Source organism: Podarcis bocagei (genome assembly GCF_964188305.1).
Source record: "Podarcis bocagei genome assembly, chromosome: 4".
NCBI classification, from domain to species: Eukaryota; Metazoa; Chordata; class Lepidosauria; order Squamata; family Lacertidae; genus Podarcis; species Podarcis bocagei.
In genome coordinates this window covers 76,807,795-76,826,320 of record NC_138128.1, presented here as the reverse complement: position 1 = coordinate 76,826,320, position 18,526 = coordinate 76,807,795, and the positions used below count along the sequence as shown (strand labels likewise).

Below are 18,526 nucleotides of genomic sequence, written 5' to 3'. Positions count from 1 at the left end.
GGAAGTGACTGTTCCGGTTTGCGAACTATTTTTGGAAGCCGAACCTCCAATGGGGCTTCCATGGCTTCCGATTGGCTGCAGGAGCTTCCTGCAGCCAATCAGAAGCTGCGCTGTGGTTTCCGAACATTTTAGAAGTCTAACGGACTTCCGGAATGGATTCCATTCGACTTCCAAGGTACGACTGTATTTTATAGATATGGTCTGAATGTTCATGTCAATAGCTAGTGCCCGTTTTCAAAGCTCAGCATATATTAACAAAGATATGTCTCCTTCTTTGGAGGTCTTTAAGCAGAGGCTTGACAACCATATGTCAGGAGTGCTCTGATGGTGTTTCCTGCTTGGCAGGGGGTTGGACTCAATGGCCCTTGTGGTCTATTCCAACTCTATGATTCTATGATGTCACCTTATCTTTTCCATAGACCTCTGTTTGCACAAAATGGATCCTTCATATCAATGCTTTCCTCCATTCTGCCTTTTTCAGCCCTACTGATGTCATAGGTCCACTGTTGTTGGTAGGGCAATGCCCACAGAAGTTTCCACAGAGGTGGAGAAGGGGTATCTGACATTGGATCTCATTAACATGCATTAACCCTTCTGTTTCCCTCCCCTTATGGTTTTGATTTATGGGCTACTTTTAAAATGAGGCTGCATTTTAAATTGCATTTTAACCTGTATTTTAAATTGGCTTTTTTCTATTATGTTTTTATTGTAATTTTACTGGTGTTAGCCGCCCTGAGCCTGGCTCTGGCCGGGGAGGGCGGGGTATAAATAAATTATTATTATTATTATTATTATTATTATTATTATTATTATTATTATTATTATCATCATCTATTTAGACATTTGTTTTTTAAAAAAGACAGCTAGCACTGCCTCCTTTTGGAGATGGTTTCAACTACTGTTACTAAGTTATTTGGCTTCTTTATCCATGTTCCGCTCCTTCCTTCATCTCAGTCCTTTCCTGTGCGCTTAAAGGGGGTGGGGAATGCAACAGAGATTTCTATAATTCTGTGAAGCTGGAGGCAAGCGAGGGATAGAGAATGGCTATCACAGTACATTACTGTCATACAAAAATAGTGTCTTTTTAAAATGTTTCTGAGAGGCCCTAATACCTACAGGCCAGAACGGAATAGTCGCATCAGGAAATAAGCATAGCATTTAGAGTAAAAAGCGGCAGGGGAGGATAGGATTTCGATCATTACTTAATACATTTGTTAAGTTTGTGAGACGAAATGAGGGGGAAACGGTGCGGGTTGTGGAAGTTCGCTTACATGATTCCAGCAACTGCCAGAGAATTCCAAGAGTACTTTGGTACATGTCAACGATCCAGGTATTTCAAATGAAGTAATACATTCCATTCTCATTAAAAGCCTTTGGCAGCAACACTGATCTCTTACAATACGCCCAGGTAGCTAGCTGGACTTCAGCTATGTTAATAGCTCCTTTCAGCAACCTGTGCTCTGTAACAACACTTCTTGATGTCAATCAAAATAAATGAATTGAGAAAACAAACCCACATTTTGGCGAGGACTCATCAAACGTTAATAAGAAATATTTCATGCTGTAAAACCAGAGTAATGCTACACTCAGGTTACTCTGGTTGTCTTAGACCATCTAAAAATATAGAAAATTATTTGCCCATAGCAGAAAACTGTGTGGCATCTGGGGGCGGGGGGGTTGTACCACAATGAATGAATGGGCCATGTCTTTCTGTATCTTTGGTTTGCATGGCACATAGAATAGCATCTCTGATCAAGGACTTCTCTGATTCATATCTCACATCTGCCATGAATATGGTAGGCAGCCTTGGGCAAGCTACTCTCTCATAGCCTCACCCAAATCTGCTGCTTGGAGACAATAATTCAGGGTTACTTTGCAGAGTTGACAGGGCTATTTGAAATAAAGGATGGTGTGAACCACTTTGGTCACCCCGAAGCAATATACAAATTCTGAGTGTTTTTATTATTAGCCTTTAAAATCTTTTGCAATTTAACTGTTTGTGAACTGCGATCATTTTTCTTCATTTTGCATATTTATTCGCATAGATTAAGATCTTCAAAGTTGGGAAATGTTAGCTAGCAGTTTTCAATGTCTAATGGCATTCATCTTGGGCACAAAATAATATTGGAAGGGGCAGTAAAAAAATGGCTCCCATAGAGCTAATGGGACCATTCACCTAGGACAAGGATTCCTCAAGGATTTGTTGCATGGATTACCATTGTTTTGATTTAATGGTTCTTTGTGGGCTACCATATTTTGTTACTTTACGGCCGTCATCTGAGATGCAATGGCTTCTACTAGAGTTTCCCTTTATGGCCACTCCAGCAAAACTGTGAACATGTATATGGGGCAGAACTGTCTCTGATAGGGGCTTTGTTAAAGTTTCCACTGCAGCCAGTTGCACTGCTGTTTGCTTTTTAAAGTTAAATATTAATTTGACTTGAAAAGTGCCTTGTCTCTTCAGCAAGATTATAGAAACCCCCCTGCACCTCAGCATTTTCCTTTATTCTTTCCAATGTGTCATTTGGGAGTTGAAAGTATACCTGCACCCCGACTACTGATGATTCCTAGGCCAAAGTTCATAACTATTATGCTTGCCTATGTGATTTTTTGATCAGTCTATGACAGTGTGGATTATTATTTAATACTGAGGGCCACATCAGGCATTCCCCGCCCCCACCAAATTTTCAGACTTCACACATTATGATTTTCTGCATAGATAATGGATGTCCTTTCAGTGTGAGAAAATATATCTTAATGAGCACACCCCACCTGATTTGCTGTGTTCAGGTTCAACAGGGTGCATGTGTACAGTGGTACCTCGGGTTACAGACGTTTCAGGTTACAGACGCTTCAGGTTACAGACTCTGCTAACCCAGAAATATTACCTCGGGTTAAGAACTTTGCTTCAGGATGAGAACAAAAATTGTGCTCCGGTGGCACGGCGGCAGCAGGAGGCCCCATTAGCTAAAGTGGTACCTCAGGTTAAGAACAGTTTCAGGTTAAGAATGGACCTCCAGAATGAATTAAGTTCTTAACCCAAGGTACCACTGTATTTGAGACTCAGGTATGCATACCTAAGGACAAAAAGTCAAATGGAAATCAGCTCCCAAAGGCAGGCAATTCTCGAATTATAGAAGCTGCACTGAAACCAATAAGTTCCAGATGTTGATGGTGACTGGAGGTTTAATTGAATTTAGCAGTTTTTAATATTCAACCTAGGGCACTGAAATATCTAAGGCACTAACCTTATTTGGCCAAACTGTGTTTTTGTTCCTCATCAGCCTTATGATAAAAATAAAAAATAGCATGAGTTAATTGTATTCCGTTTCCTTTAAACAATGATGGGACGCTGTGGGTTTTTTGTTTTGGTGTGAGTTTTCATACTGCTATCACTTTTTCCAAACGCAGGAAATCTATGTCCCCTTCTTCTTCTGAAAAAGCAAGAGTAAGTTTATCTTGGGAATCCAGAGCTATGAATGGTGTTAAGTCTTTCTTTCTAAAATGGAAAGAGTTGCTAAGCTCAGATTGTCAGCAAGGGCTTGTGTGGTTCTTGATATTTGCAAAATTTCCATGTCACACTGTTTCACCTCACCCAGAATCCCAGAGTTATTTTGACACCAGGAAGTAGCTAGGTGGAAAAGTAATCATATTTTTTTATTGTACCGAGAACAATTTGCTTTGCCAATAATTAGGTGAACTTCCTTTTTGTTGCTATTGTACATATTTTGAAACAGAACTTTCCCCCAATCTTTGGTTCTTGTTTGATTTGTGTCACCATACTATTTCCACAGAAATAGTTAGTGTCACAAAGGTCAGGATTAGGGACAAAACAGGAAGAATGGGAGAGCTATGAAAAAGAAAGAAAATGTGTAAACCAGAGGTTTTCAACCTTTTTGAGTCCACAACTCCTTTGACCAACTACCTTCTTTCTGCAGCACCCCTGTGGGGATCAGGAGCCCAGTTATATCACCCCTTGCCTGAAGAGCTGGCAGCCTCTCTCCCTTTTTCGAACACCCTCCCTTGTGGAGTTTCCCCCCAGCCTCCTCTCCCCTCTCCTTGGGAGTCCTCCAGGCAGTCTCTGAGGTGCCCACCCCCTGCCCCAAAGAGAGGTATCTCCTCACACTGTCCATTCCCAAGAGCAAGGGCTGGAGGACTAGTTTGCTGGGCTCCCTTGCTTGTTTGCTTACTCCAAGGCTGCCTCAGCTCCTGGCAACCAGCACCCCCTGACCAGCCCCAGAGGCACCATTTACCTGCAGAACCTGTAGCCAGGGCTGCTGCAACAAACAGCTGTGCAAGCCTTGTGAGGCAGAGATGCAAGAGGGCATCACAGGAGGGAGGGAAGGAAAGAGGGACAGAGGCCAGTGTTGCCTGTGGCACCCCTGACCATCATTCAAGGCACCACAGGGTACCACAGCACACTGACTAAAAACCATTGGTGTAAATCATTTGGCTTTATTTATCTACACAGTCATGCCAATGGGGTAAATTACAGTGGCTTACAGCAAGGATGACAGGATGATGTAGCAAGGAGCTCAAGTGGTGGAACAAATGTCCCCCCACCCACCCAAAGCACCTTTTATACTGATTTTTCCAGAAGGACGAAAGCCACCTTTAATTCATACCTTCTAAGCTTAATCCTGACCATAGGTCTGGAAGGATAGCAGAGTTGATAGTATCCAAACGTACTGTGAGGTCCAGGGAAAAACCACATGGTTGTGTTCTACTCCCATCCATTCCCCAGGGTAAGACATCTCAGAGGTCCATAAGCCCACCTGTGCCCTGGTAGATTTCACAGTAGCCAAGTTGGGCAAGGATCCAGGGAGCACATGGTAGCTCTTAGCCCTCCAAGAAGGTTGTCCACATCCTCAGGTTGCACAAGCCGAAAAGTAGCCCTTGCAGTGTGCTCAGATGGTGTGCCAATCCTATCCATTTCGGCCCCTGTACCAATTATAGCATCCAAGTTGATATGGATATGAGTGGCCTTATCTGTAAAATGTATGGGAAACGCATCGCAGCAGGCCTCCAGGGGTTCTAGGTCTCCTCACCTCCCTATATTAATACAAGGGCCTTCATGACCTGAACTAGCTTTGCTCTGTGACATTGAACAGCTGCATTGGTGGTGGAGAAGTAATATTTTGTCACCACCATCTCACCACTGTTTGAATCAAACTCTAGTGTTTCATACTTTCGCTTGGTAGAACAGGTTAACTTTTGTCATAGGCACCTAAACTTGGAATATAGCAAGTTACTACAATTGCCATCCGTTTAAATTTGTTGATTTATCATTCATTTTAATTAATTACCTGATTAGGTATCTGGTTTAAATTTAAGTCATTTTACATATTACAACATTTTCAATTTAAGGTCTTGTTCGATGACACTGAAAGAATCAAAAGTACTGCTCATTATTAGAAAGGCAATTTAAATATTTCCTTCCCTAATAAGTAATTAAAATAGCTTCAAATTAGGCATGTGTTCCCCTAGCTCATAGTGCGACTGAATAAAAACTGTACTGTACTAAAGTTTTGAGTTGATTGAACTGTTTAAAATGAGCGACTTTCATTGTTGTTTCTTCATTTTCCCATGTACTTGGTCTGTTTCTTTGCTCTTTCGTTCTCTTGTTGGTTTCTTTTTAATTCTGCCTGCTTCACAGACAAGAAGTCTTGATATGCACAGTCTGTTATGCACATACTTAATTTATTCATTTTATTACATTTATGGACCACATTTCTTCCATCATGGAACCCAAGATTACGTACATGTTGTTCCCAGGTAATTATCTGGTTGCACTGAGACTTTCTACAAGTACTCATTACATAAACAGGTTTTATGGGAAGTCTTCCTACTGTAGGGCCGAACTTTCTACCCCAGGCAACCCACAGTAGTTGTGTTTGCTTTTGCTGTCTAGTTTTCCTCCTCACTCCCCCTTAAGCTTGGTGCTATCTCTGTTGCTTGAGAAGGAAGGAAGGAAGGAAGGAAGGAAGGAAGGAAGGAAGGAAGGAAGGAAGGAAGGGGAGGTTGATGTTGCAGGGTCCAAAGACCAGCCAGGCAGCAAACTCTCATAGAATCAGTGCAGAAAAAGCCAACCACCCATTCTTCTGCACGCCAACCATGGGCTACTCTTTCAGCAGATGGTTCAAGGCACTACATCTGGCAAGTTTATCCATCTGCTGACTAGGATCTACTACTTGCTAAGTAGTTTATTTAACTTTACGTTACTCTGACACTTTTCTTCAGGGTTTTGTGTGAACTGATTTTGTGTGTATGTGGTTTGTTGGTTTGTTGTTGTTTTTAAAAAAGATGGCATGAATTTTTATCTTCTGACATTCTCAGAGAGAAAATACGGGACGATCTATGAGAACCCATTTTTATTCACTGGGCATTTTTAACTTCTAATTTTTTGTTGATTTTGAAAATCTGTTATTCTATTATTGTTTACTTGTATTGTGCTACAAATGGGTTGCTCGCTGCCCTGAAATCCAGATAGGATGAAGTGGAGTGTAAACATGTAAAACGAAGAACTAATTCATCCTGTAACAATTCAACATTCTGAATATTCCTGATGACTGATCTCTTTGGTGGGAAGTGGTATTTTTCACCACATGATCTATCAAATATCTTTTGGATAATAATGTCACCATGAATAAATAGATCATATACATATTTTGTCAAAATAAAAAAAAAATCCTTCCTGTAGCACCTTAAAGACCAACTAAGTTGAGGTGCTACAGGAAGGAATTTTTTTTTATTATTTTGACTATGGCAGACCAACACGGCTACCTATCTGTAACTGGATACATATTTTGTGATCACCTATCATTTTTTTCAGCAGAGGGAAATGTAGCTCACTTAGGAGCAGTATATACAGTATGTGCATTACATATGGGGATGTGGTAATCTTTTCAGCTGCAATGGAAATATTACTTTTAATGTCAGACTGCCTCTCGCTATGCAGTGAAATACCACAGTCATCACTGATTCATAGGGATGCTTTCCTTTTAATTATATATCCAATATGAATGAGATTTAAAGTTGCATTATGTTATACAAGAAGTAATCTTAGAACATTCTGGATGGAGTCATTTCCTGTCTAAATTCCTCAGCAACCGAAGAAATGAGAAATTCTATATTGCCACCACTACTACCCAGGCATAAGCAAGATCATTATTCCAGGAATTTGCCCTTTTCTGCCATTTGAAGCTTTTCACTTAATTAATTAAAACTTTAAACCGAGAAATTTGGCAGGGCTTCACGTGTTTTCCTTTTGTGCAAAACAACACTGCATGCCCCTGAAATTCAGGAATAACCTGTATTTTTCTAAAATGCCCATGCTGGGAACTAGCTGTGCTTTCGTTCTGGTTACCATAAAACAAGTAATCCTTACAAAACCCAAGATCCTGAGCCAGAATTAATCCTTGTCATTTGAGCAACTTCAGGTGCTTTTGCCAGACATGAATTTGCCCCATTTACTCTACGGCAGTCGTTAAATTTTAGTGCTCGCATAAGGCTGCAATAAATCGAGAAAGCACTTTGGGCTTGACGCAACCTCTTTTGAAGGGAGATATTATTGACACCTTCTCTCTCACACACACTCTCTCTTTCTCTCTCTGGGCCTTAAAAGCGACCCTGGGTTTGTGGAACGTGGCGTGCTCTCCAACTGGTGTCGAGCAAAGAGGTCATGAGCAACAAAACAATTAGGATGAAATCATGAGCTACATTTGTAAACGAGGGAGCAGGCTTCTTGGCAGGGTGTCAGCCGCTAGAGAGCTGGAGTCCGGAGTGCACATCCCACTCTCCTCTGTTGGAGTCACTCATCTGTGTTTATATGAGTAACGGAGCAGCTGAGGGGGAGGGGATTTGTAAGCGCCAAGCAAATACTCCGAGCGCTCATTCTGTGTAAGACTGACATGCACACCGAGTCGAGACTACTTCCAGGGATGTAGTGAGCGCGCAGTCACATGCTGCAGCATTCATGAGTAGAGAGATAAATCAAGCAGATGTTTGTCGACTGGAATGGGTAATAATTTCTTTTACTCTCTCTTGATCCCCTCCTCCCTTTTTCCTTTCCTCCCCCCCCCCTTTTCGCATGCTGGCCTCAGATGCCAAACCTTGGAGTTGCTTTCTAAAACACTTAGCGGCAGGCAGTGCTGAAGCATGAAACATTTGTGGGGGCGAAGGAAGAAGGTTTGGGGTGGGACCTTTGCTTTTAAGCTGAGGGGTGATGTGTTTGTTTTGTTTTCGTTCTCCACTTGAACCACTGCCAGCAGGAAACTGGGTTTTTCTTCTTCTTCTCCAGAGCATCAGTATCAAATTATAGCAGCCTTGCATCTGAGAGCTAATTAAAATGTAAAATGTCCTGAAACCACTTGTGTGACAAATGTAAGATTAGAAACAATTAGAAGCCACTCGAGAGGCTTGTGGTGTTTCGATTTCTGACATTATTATAATCGTCCCTGGAAGTAATGAAAACAATGGTTACTTTAAAAGGGGGGGTTACAGCAAGTTATCTCCACTATAATCACAAGTTAATGATTGTTTATCGTTTTTAATGTTGTTGAAGTCCGGTGACTGAGCACACAAGGGTCACTTTTCTTACAGAACAAAACAACTACTTCATTCTTTTCCTCATAGTTTTGTCATAATCAGCATTATATTGTGTGTGTGTGCATGCCCGTGTTTAAAAGACATCTAAATGTGTGTTTTCCTTGTTTGACCTATATGTAGTATATACTGGTTATCAAAGAGGAACTCAGAGTTTTTCTGTATTGTGGAATCTCTCAGTTCTGTTAAAAAAGACTTCAAGTGTAGCATTAAAGAGACTGATTTGATAAAGTGAGGATTGCATTTCTGTTTGTCTCATGCCTTTAGCGGTTGAACTGTACTATACAGAAGTACCAATCAATTATTTTGTTCTTTGTGCTATATATGGAAGTGGTTGTTTTTTTCAACTTAGAAAATCTTTGACGCACATAAACATTGGCTAATCAAATACCTTCTACTATAAGGAAATTCCCAGAAGAAGGAATCAAGTTAATGCTTACATTTTACATAATAAAATGGATGTATGAAAGATGTTCATCCATCTGATCTTTTGTTTTGCAAGACAGCAATTTGTGCTTTCTCAACATTCATTTGGATCCTTGTCATATGTTAATAGCAACAGATTAGCTGGGGTGGCAGGAAATATAATGTAGAAATATGTGACCTAGAAACAGTTCTACTACTGGCAATAACATCCTTGTTTATTATAGGGAGACGTAGGCTGCTTCAAGGTGCATGCTTGTTTTTGAAGACTGCTCAACTGGTGTTCAGCTGTGTTACCCCTTTGTAAGAAATTGTGCTGAAATTGTTGCCTGTTTGTTTTCAGCGCCAAATCTTAAAGGCAGACCACGCAAAAAGAAGTCATGCCCACAGAGAAGAGATTCACTCAGTGGCTTTAAAGATTCCAATAACAATTGTGAAGGCAAGGCTGTTGCCAAGGTAAGACATTTAGTAATTTTCATCCAACTTCAATTTTGCCTTTCTTTTCCAGTAAAGCATTTCAAAGTAGGGATTGTCCCCACCTCCCTGCCTCTCTTTTAAATGAAAATCAATATGGATTGCAGTTGTTTGAGTGGGCAGGCTTCCTCCCCCCCCCCCTTTTACATTTTTTTGTCTGCATTATCAGGAGCACTTTGGGAAAACAATCTTTGTTTAAAACTTCTGTTGAGATTTACTACAATTGCACACATACGACATGTTATTGGTATGCCACCTTTCCATAGTTAAAGCCATGCTCAAGGCAGCCTACAACATGAAAAAAATACATAATTACAAATGTAGCAAAAGTAGTCAAAAACAATAAATAAAACCTCAGAAGGTACACAACCAAATTAAACCATTTTCGCATAAATCATAATAAGATCTAAAATAAACATACAAAAAATAGTACCGAAAACAGCAACAACTCCCCACCCCCTGGCAACAATAACAACAACCTATAAAAAATACCCCAACGCAGCCTCAGCTTTTGTAGCTGGAGTCAGTCAGGGCCCTGCCCACCCAGGCCAGTAGGAAAAAGGCCTGCAAGGCAGGGAGCAGAAGCCTCTATTTCTGTAGCTGGAGTCAGCGCAGCCTATCTGTCTTGAACACCATAGTTTCCTTCAGTATGATTTATCTGAAACATTTGTAAGCTGCTTTCACAAGTGACCCCAAAGTGATTTCCATATAACAAAAGGATATAAAAAACCCACTTGATTCATTAATTACTATCTAGCCTTTCCTCCAAAGAGCTGAAGGGCAGTGTACATGGTTCTCCATTTTATCACCAGCCCTGTTAGGCAGGGGTGGAAGGTCACCCTAAGTGAGTGGTTTTCTCTCATGGCTGAGTGGGAGTTGAACTTGGGTCTCCCCCATGCTAGTCCAACATTCAAACATCTATACTACGTTGAAAATTAAATTGCTCAAAGCACTTCTTAGTTGCCTTTCAAATATAATTTGGAAATAACCATATATGAAACGGGAACTTCCTTTGAGTAACAGATTACAGCGAACACACAAAAAAAGTTACCTAGAATAACATTGCTGTTCGTCTTTAGAAAAGTTGAAAAGGAAATTCAGAGTGCAAGTTAATATTCTGGACAAGGTCTTTTAAACACACCTCCTTATGCTTAAACTATCTATGGGTCTCGGATTACCATGGGTTGGTTTGCATGCACATGTTAATCACCTGATGAATCATCAAGTGGTGACTTGTATGCATGAATGAAGCCTCCAGATATCACCTCCCATCACTTCAGTTACAATGGCACAACGTACAGTATAATGACCATGCACACTGCTGGAAATGGGATAACTATTGGGATAACTCACTTGGCTATGTTTGTAATACGAAGCACCAGCCATTATTTTGGCGCTTCTTGTAGAAGAGTTTCCACGTCAGCATTTAATGCCTATCAGAAGGCAGAATTAAGCAGTTTCTGCATGAATTTTCTAATGTGAGCTATCAGTTTGCATGTCAAAGTCCCAGCCATCAGAAGGAGAGAAATCAACTGATGTACTTGCATGGTGGACCTAGTCTGGAGTGTATTTCCATCAAACAATTATTTTGTGCCTTCTCCATCCATATCACGGAGAGTTGTGCTGCCCTCTTTTGCATCCTCTGTTGAAGTAAATGGATACTACATGGCTGGTTGGCTGGCTGAATATATAGCAATTTGAAGACAACATTATTGTGCTCAAATATTTACATTTCTGAAGTGTTGAAAGCTCTTGTTGCTGAGGCTTTCAGTAGGCTATTTACAGTGATGTACTAACTACCTTGGGTCGTGGGTGGCGCTGTGGTCTAAACCACAGAGCCTAGGGCTTGCTGATCAGAAGGTTGGCGGTTTGAATCCCCGCAACGGGGTGAACTCCCGTTGCTCGGTCCCTGCTCCTGCCAACCTAGCAATTCGAAAGCATGTCAAAGTGCAAGTAGATAAATAGGTACCAATGTGGCAGGAAGGTAAATGGCATTTCCGTGTGCTGCTCTGGTTCACCAGAAGTGGCTTAGTCATGCTGGCCACATGACTCGGAAGCTGTACGCCGGCTCCCTCAGCCAATAAAGCGAGGTGAGTGCCGCAACCCCAGAGTTGTTCGCGACTGGACATAACGTTCAGGGGTCCCTTTACCTTTACCTTACTAGCTACCATGTCAATCTGCATTTCAAGTATGTTTGTACAAATTTAAAGCAGTTTAAACACCAATGGCTTCTTCAATCACTTCTTATTTGTCCTGTCCAAATTGTATGATGAAGCCAGTTTTGTTTTCATATAGGCCTCCTGAGCTTGTAAAAGTTTTGTGGCATACAAAATTACAGCAGATACTCATTTTTCAATCCTTTCTTCTCTGTCCTGGGTTGGTGGTCAGGGTGAGAAGTGTTTAGCATTGGAGCCCTGTCAGGAAAAAAAAAAGGTTAGCACCTCTGGATTATGCAGTTTGGACTAGCCAAATGGCAGTCTGATTGGAAGGATCAGAAAGCATTGCCAAGAAAAGTTCCATGTCCTAGAAAATACTTAATTGACCATAGAAAACTTTCCAAATGTGGTGAATTATTTGGGAAATACAGGTGACTTTTGTGGAACCAACCTCATGTCTGAAATCTTTTATGGTGCTTAGTTGGGTTTTGTATGTGTTTTTTGCATTGGCCTACTCCACACGTCACAGTAAGCCAAACTATAAATCTTGGCTATGGCTTGTGGTTAGTGAGCAGAGAGCTTAACTAAGAGCCCAGATTCAAACAGCATGCTAACTAAACTTTCCCTTAGCTCAGTGCTGGGTTGGGAGTAAAAAGGTTTAGGGAGAGGCAAAAGCATTTGCAACCTTCTCTCCAGGAGCCCACATATTCACACAGTTCCAGTAAGTCATAGTTTGGCATACCGTCCTGTGATGTGCAAACCAAGCAATTGAATGTCTTGAGTCGAGCCCATTAATTTAAGACTTTAAGAGGTCAAATGTCTTGAGTTGTATTTTGTGTCACTTTTCTTGCGATTGATTTACTAGCATTGCCTCCTTGATATTTCACTGATATTGACACAATGGGATGGCACAAACAAAGCTCTAAAGGTAAAATCATGAGGGTTTTGTCATTCATTTTTGCATTGCTCAGTCTTTGGTGTCTTGTGGTGTGGCTAGTACTTAAGTTGTTTGTAATATGATGAACTGGTATCACATTATACAGAGGTGTTGGTTAAAAAGCTGGTTTTTGATGTTTGACAGCTTTGCGACCTCCATAAAATGTTATGGGACTTTCTCAGGTTTCCATTGTTGTGGAGTGCATAAAAGCTCAAAGATCCTGCTATGCAGATGCCCTACTTTTGTTAAATTTTGCAAACTGTTTATCTGCCATATTCAATTTGCCCTTCATGAACTATGGGCATAAACAATTCAACATCCTGTAAGTGGAGTATCTTCTGCACGTGAAGCAGTGTGCCAGAGGACCATTAAAAACAACCACAAAACTAATATTGTTCTTATGGTATGTGAACTGCGCCCCACCCTCTGATAACATGAAGAGATACCTGCTTCCACATAGCTCTCTGCATCTTTTACTGGAAGACCTTTCTCAATGTGCCACCTACCACTGAGCGTGAAATTGGTTACGTCTTGGAGCTGGTTCTTATTGGTGGAAGTCTCATGACTGTAGAACCTCCCTTTCCTCTATGGAGACTGCCTAGGTAACATTTTGTTGTTCTTTCAGGAGGCTTATGGGAACATGTTAGAAACATTGTAATTAACTGGTTTAATTGTGGTTTTCTTGCAGATTTGTATTTGTTTCATTCTTATTTAATTGTGGTTTTAAATCCAGTATGTTGTAACCTTCTTTGAGTTCACCTGGTAACAAAGAGTTAGGACAGAAACCACATGAATGAATGAATTGCATCATTCATTAGCCTCCTTAAGATTTTTGAACTTGGGGTGATGGCATCCTTGAATGAATCATGAAATTATATTTAGTTCTGGACCAGTAATGCTATCATTCTCGGACACATGGCTATCTATGCATGGCTTATGCATAACACTGAGAGGGGTGGTGCTGTAATTCCACAGGGAAAGAGCAGTTTGAGCCCCACTCTTCCCTGCGGAGAGCCTGTGGTGTTAACTGGGCTCTCCATAGCAGTGTACAGAGCCCCTCCCAATGCCAACATGAATATCCCCTGTGCCTTTCCTCCCCCTGCTGCAAAAGATGCTCCTGTCCACAGCATTGGCTGGCAATACTGAATAGACCCCCAGTTGAGCATATTACTGGAGCCCAGCAGATGAAATGGGAAGCAAATGACAGCAAAGACTTAAAAAGCCATCGCATATGGTCCTTGCTGAATTTTGGCTACACATCCTGCATATTCCCTGCTCAGATTCTAAATGTCATATTTAAAGCTGTCATGGAGCAAAACACACACACACACACACACACACACACACACACACACACACACCATGAAGCTATTAGGACTCCAGTTTCATTCAGCTTGTTTACCTTTATCTGTGAGCGAATAATTGTGTGAACTTTATTACCTAGCATACAAAGGCATTTGGTTCGGTTTCAATAGGTCTGAATAAATTTAAGCTGGCGCAGCCTATTAAGTACTATAACTGAATTACAGAGCTGTATTTTATTCTCCTGCAGCTCAAGTGTGGCGCTTGGGGATCGCAGGCTCTCGTAAGACAAATTTGTTGCACTTACCGATGAGCTTTCCTCTTCCAATGATGTCCTTGGGTTATGCCTTCAGGAATACAATATGGAATAGATTGAGTTAGGGAGAAATCATTTGTGGAATAGTGAAAGTTCCTGTTTTTATCTCCAAGGGAGAAACTAGATAACTTGCTCGCCACAAAGGGCCATGAGGGAAATGGGAGTGTGAAGACTGTAGGTAATTTACATATTTAATTGTATGGAATTTATTTTACGTATTTTTATCAGGTGATTTGTCAGGTTCCAATTTATCAGGTGGCTCTCAACATTTAAGGAGGGAAGTAAACATTAATATACTTATACCTTTCATGATTCTGACAGGCGCATGACTCAAGTTTCAAGAGCATGTTGCCACTGTTTTTACAAATGTCTTTATTCTGAAATTATTCTCCCGAGATGCAGGAGAATCGAGCCACGCTCCACAAGGGGGCAGCCGACCTGTGCACAGCTCACAGTTCATGCATTCTGCTGCAAAGGTCTCCAGCGAAGTTTGGGCAGACTTGTAAAGAGTTTTATTGCGCAGAGTCATTTATTCAGTCTTATATATGAAGTCAGTTCAATGCTTACCTAGCCAAGTTATTGGTTATTCTGGCTGGCCTCCGCCAGTCTCTTTACTAACCCTGGTGACCTGAGATTGTGCCAGGGGCTGCATGGATGCAAGGCAGATGATGTGCCAGTGAGCTATGCCCTCTCACAATGAGCTATGCCATGGCAAAGGTCTTTTTATGGTCCCCAACCATTTTCCCTTGGAAGTGATTACTGTTGATTTCAGTGGGACATCCCAGTAAAAAATGTGCTTACGGTTGCCTTAAATTTCCTAAGCACCCTTGCCAGCCACCCTTCTAAATAACTGTGGAAGAGTTCAAAAGACAGTGAGGCATAGAGATCTCTACTTCAAAGTGGCTGCATAAAGGTTACATGCACACTCAGCAAATGCCATATGTAGTGAAAGATAATAAAGAGGAGATTGAGATCTGGCAGCTATCAGCAAGATACACTGAGCCGAGTGCTGTATAGAAAATGTGGCCAAGAAGAGGCCGTCTTAATTTCCATGGTTTGTGCCTTGGTCCAGAGCTTTGTGCCTTCCAGCTACCACACAACCCAAATAGCCCAAACCATGCAAATCCCTATTGACGTGGTTCCAAGAAGACTGAATAAGAACTCTGGGAGACATGCTGATCATTGATGATGTAAACTGTGGATATGTGCAAAACTTTTACTAGCATAATCTAAGCCAGAACCAATCTCTTTCCTGGCTCCCCAAAATCGACGTTATTCATTGGTCACAGTGGCAATTTTCTATTGTATTTCCCACGGTGGTGAATTTCTGCAAATGAGGCTTGCCCCTGGAAATATAATAAGAGTCATTTGTCATTTTGTTAAGGAATGGCCACATCCAAAAATATGCAGCCTGAGTCGATGCATGCTTACTTAGGAGGAAGTCCAGCAGAAGTAAATGGAATTGACTGCCAAGTAATTCACGTAAAATGGGTACACTGTAGGAGTCTGTTGGCTATTTGATGTCCTTGAACATATTGACATCACTGCTATTAAGGAATGAACATGATATTTTCATATATTTTGTTTCAGTTATTACCTCATTTGTCATACAGAACACGTTGCCTTGACATTAATTTTCTTTCATTTAGTTATTTCCCACCTTGATTTACTGGGTATATTTAAGCTGTCCATGTACATTGATGTTTTTATTGAACTGTATGAAAAATAAGACTGGACATAGATGGAGGGAGTTGTACTTTTAAGTTTCCTGATCAAGGGATCCAAATCTTTTGTTTTGTTTTCTGGAGATGGAGCAGTATGTAAATCTTAGTTGCAAAAACTGTATTTTATTTTTTTGGTCTACAATTAAAAACACATGTGATGGAATATGAACTTCAAATGAGAAATACTTTCCAGGTAATGAAATTGGTAAACCCCACTCTGCATGCCAGAAAGACAGTGTGTGTTGTGTGGAGGTGGGTTATTTGATAAGAGATTAGAAGGTGTTTTGTGTTTCATGGGTTACACCACTGATTTTTTTTTAAAAAAATGCCTTTCCCCACAAAACTAGCGCATGTAAAATGCTATTCCTAATACTGGACCATCTAAAAAGAGTAATAAGGATATATTTTTAAATACATGAAAGGGAGAGTGTTTAATTACAGCTTTGCACTTCAATCCAACATGTGTATCAAATTATATCACACTGGTTTCAGTTGTACTGACCTTGTGTAAACAGGTTTGGGCTGGGGTGCTAAACATGGGAGACATATTTTCAAATCCTCACTCTAAAATGAAGGATCGTGAGGGCAGCACCTCCCTTTTTCGAATGGGAATAACAGTGACCTTCTTCACAGCTTTAATAAGCTCCAAACAGATCAATAAACTGCTCACTAGAGTTACCAGTTTGAAATCTCATGCTAGAGCTTCACAGATCTCAGGTTTTGGTCAGAGTTTATACTGGGCTGGGGAGAAAGACTCCTAGTTTGTGTGAATATACATGGATACGGAGATTAAATCATTTACTTACAACAAAATTGTTTACTTACAACAAACTATCTGACAACATTTATATAAACCAATCCTTGAATATATTTTTCAGTGAGGCTAATTGGGTCCCTCCTGAACTGATGTATACCCCCCAAAAGAATCTCTCAGTTTCAAAGGCCTTTAGTAGTATCTGCACATACAATTTTTTTAAAAAAAGTTATTTTCCATAATCATGAGGACTAGAAATTTCCTTTCAAAATAAATCTAAAGACATTATTTTTGCCTTGTGCGTCATGAATGCAGTCATGCAGATTTTCTGTTTCCTTTACACTCTGACCTCAATTAATATACTGTATCCTGCTCCCTGTCCAATTTTAACAAAAGCAGTTCATGCCTCACCCCAAGACATTGAAACTGAACACTTTGTTTATGGAAACACTGCTCCAGTTCTGAGCATATGAGGGACGTTTTCCTGCTACGTTATGTAGTCATCAAAGGTCTCTTTTACATAGCAACCATTTTAAAAAGTATATCCAAAATGGATCATGCAACTCTTATCTTCTCTAACAAGAGTGTTTCATTACATGCAATCACCCCAAGTGGTTGAATTACAAAACCATTACAAAGCAACATGGCTAGCTAATAAATTTATTTTTTTAAAAAAATGATATCAGCAATGCATAATGGAGGCTTGACATTCAGTTAGTTTGATTTTATGGAATGTTTGCATACAAAAGAAAACCCAGAATTGTGTCACTTGTCTCCCAAATAAATAAATAAACCTTGCCAGAAATGGCATTCAATTTTATTTCCTTTGCTTGGTAGCCCAGTAAACCTAAATCAGGTTGGGCAAAGAGTGTTCGTCACTGGACATATTGTCAGAAATATTCCAAATAGAGCGGCTGGGTTGTTTTGGGGCAGTATTAGAAACCGAGGTATGAAAGCTAGGAGCTAAACGCACCTTAAACCTAGGTTATAGGTGCACATTTTTACAACAAGAATATAAAGCTGAAAATGAATGAGTTGCAGCTAAAATTTTACGTTCATTTTTGAGGCCGCCGAGAGCGAAACGCTCTTTCCAGGAGGCCAGCTGAGAGGCAGAACCTATCAGCTTGCCTGATGCTGCAGTGATCTCTTGGAAGTTAATCTGAAATCTTAGGCGCAGTACTGTGCCCAGAACTCAAAAACTCCTAACGTTTATGAAATTCCCTGTTGTAAAACATGCCCTGTCTGTTCAGTGACACTGTGGTCACGCAAATACATGTATCCCACCCAAACATCTTTCTTAAGATCTTGAGCCGAGTCATGACACATGCTAACATAGGAGCCAACTCCTAGGGGCCAAGATCCCTTCAGCCCCCCCTAAAAAAAAACAAAAAACATTTGAGAGGGTCAGCACCCCACCCCATGCAGTTTATAGGCATTGCCATTCAAATGGAGTGTGTGTGCCAAGTCTTGTGATCAATTATGTGGGGTTGGGCTTACCTGCCCTCCCCCCAATATTTTATTCAAGTTTGCATGCTATTATTAAGGGGAGGGAACTAGCAATAGAGCACAGACTCCGCCCTGGGTGAAAATCAAGGGTTTGTAATATTTACTACAAAATATAAAAGTGGTTAATAGGTATCTACCGCTATACATGCGGTAGAGAGACAGACCCCACCTTGTCTGGACTTGTCAGCTCACTTGAACAATTCTATGGAGACAGGCGGACGAAATGACTGTACAGTGGTACCTCGGGTTAAGTACTTAATTTGTTCCGGAGGTCCGTACTTAACCTGAAACTGTTCTTAACCTGAAGCACCACTTTAGCTTTTTTAAAAA

General features: G+C 40.7%; 1 protein-coding gene across 3 annotated transcripts in view; it reads left to right on the top strand.

The window, feature by feature from the left end:
• ARID5B (AT-rich interaction domain 5B) overlaps positions 1 to 18,526 on the top strand; it is a 152,427-nt gene that overhangs the window by 86,091 nt on the left and 47,810 nt on the right. For 2 of the 3 annotated variants that reach the window (XM_081190840.1, XM_081190838.1), the window contains exon 3: positions 9,371 to 9,483. In XM_081190840.1, coding sequence (XP_081046966.1) covers positions 9,371 to 9,483 — 113 coding nt within the window. Of the gene's footprint in view, positions 1 to 7,816; positions 8,021 to 9,370; positions 9,484 to 18,526 lie in introns of those variants that run through there. The other variant, XM_081190839.1, reaches the window with a different exon arrangement.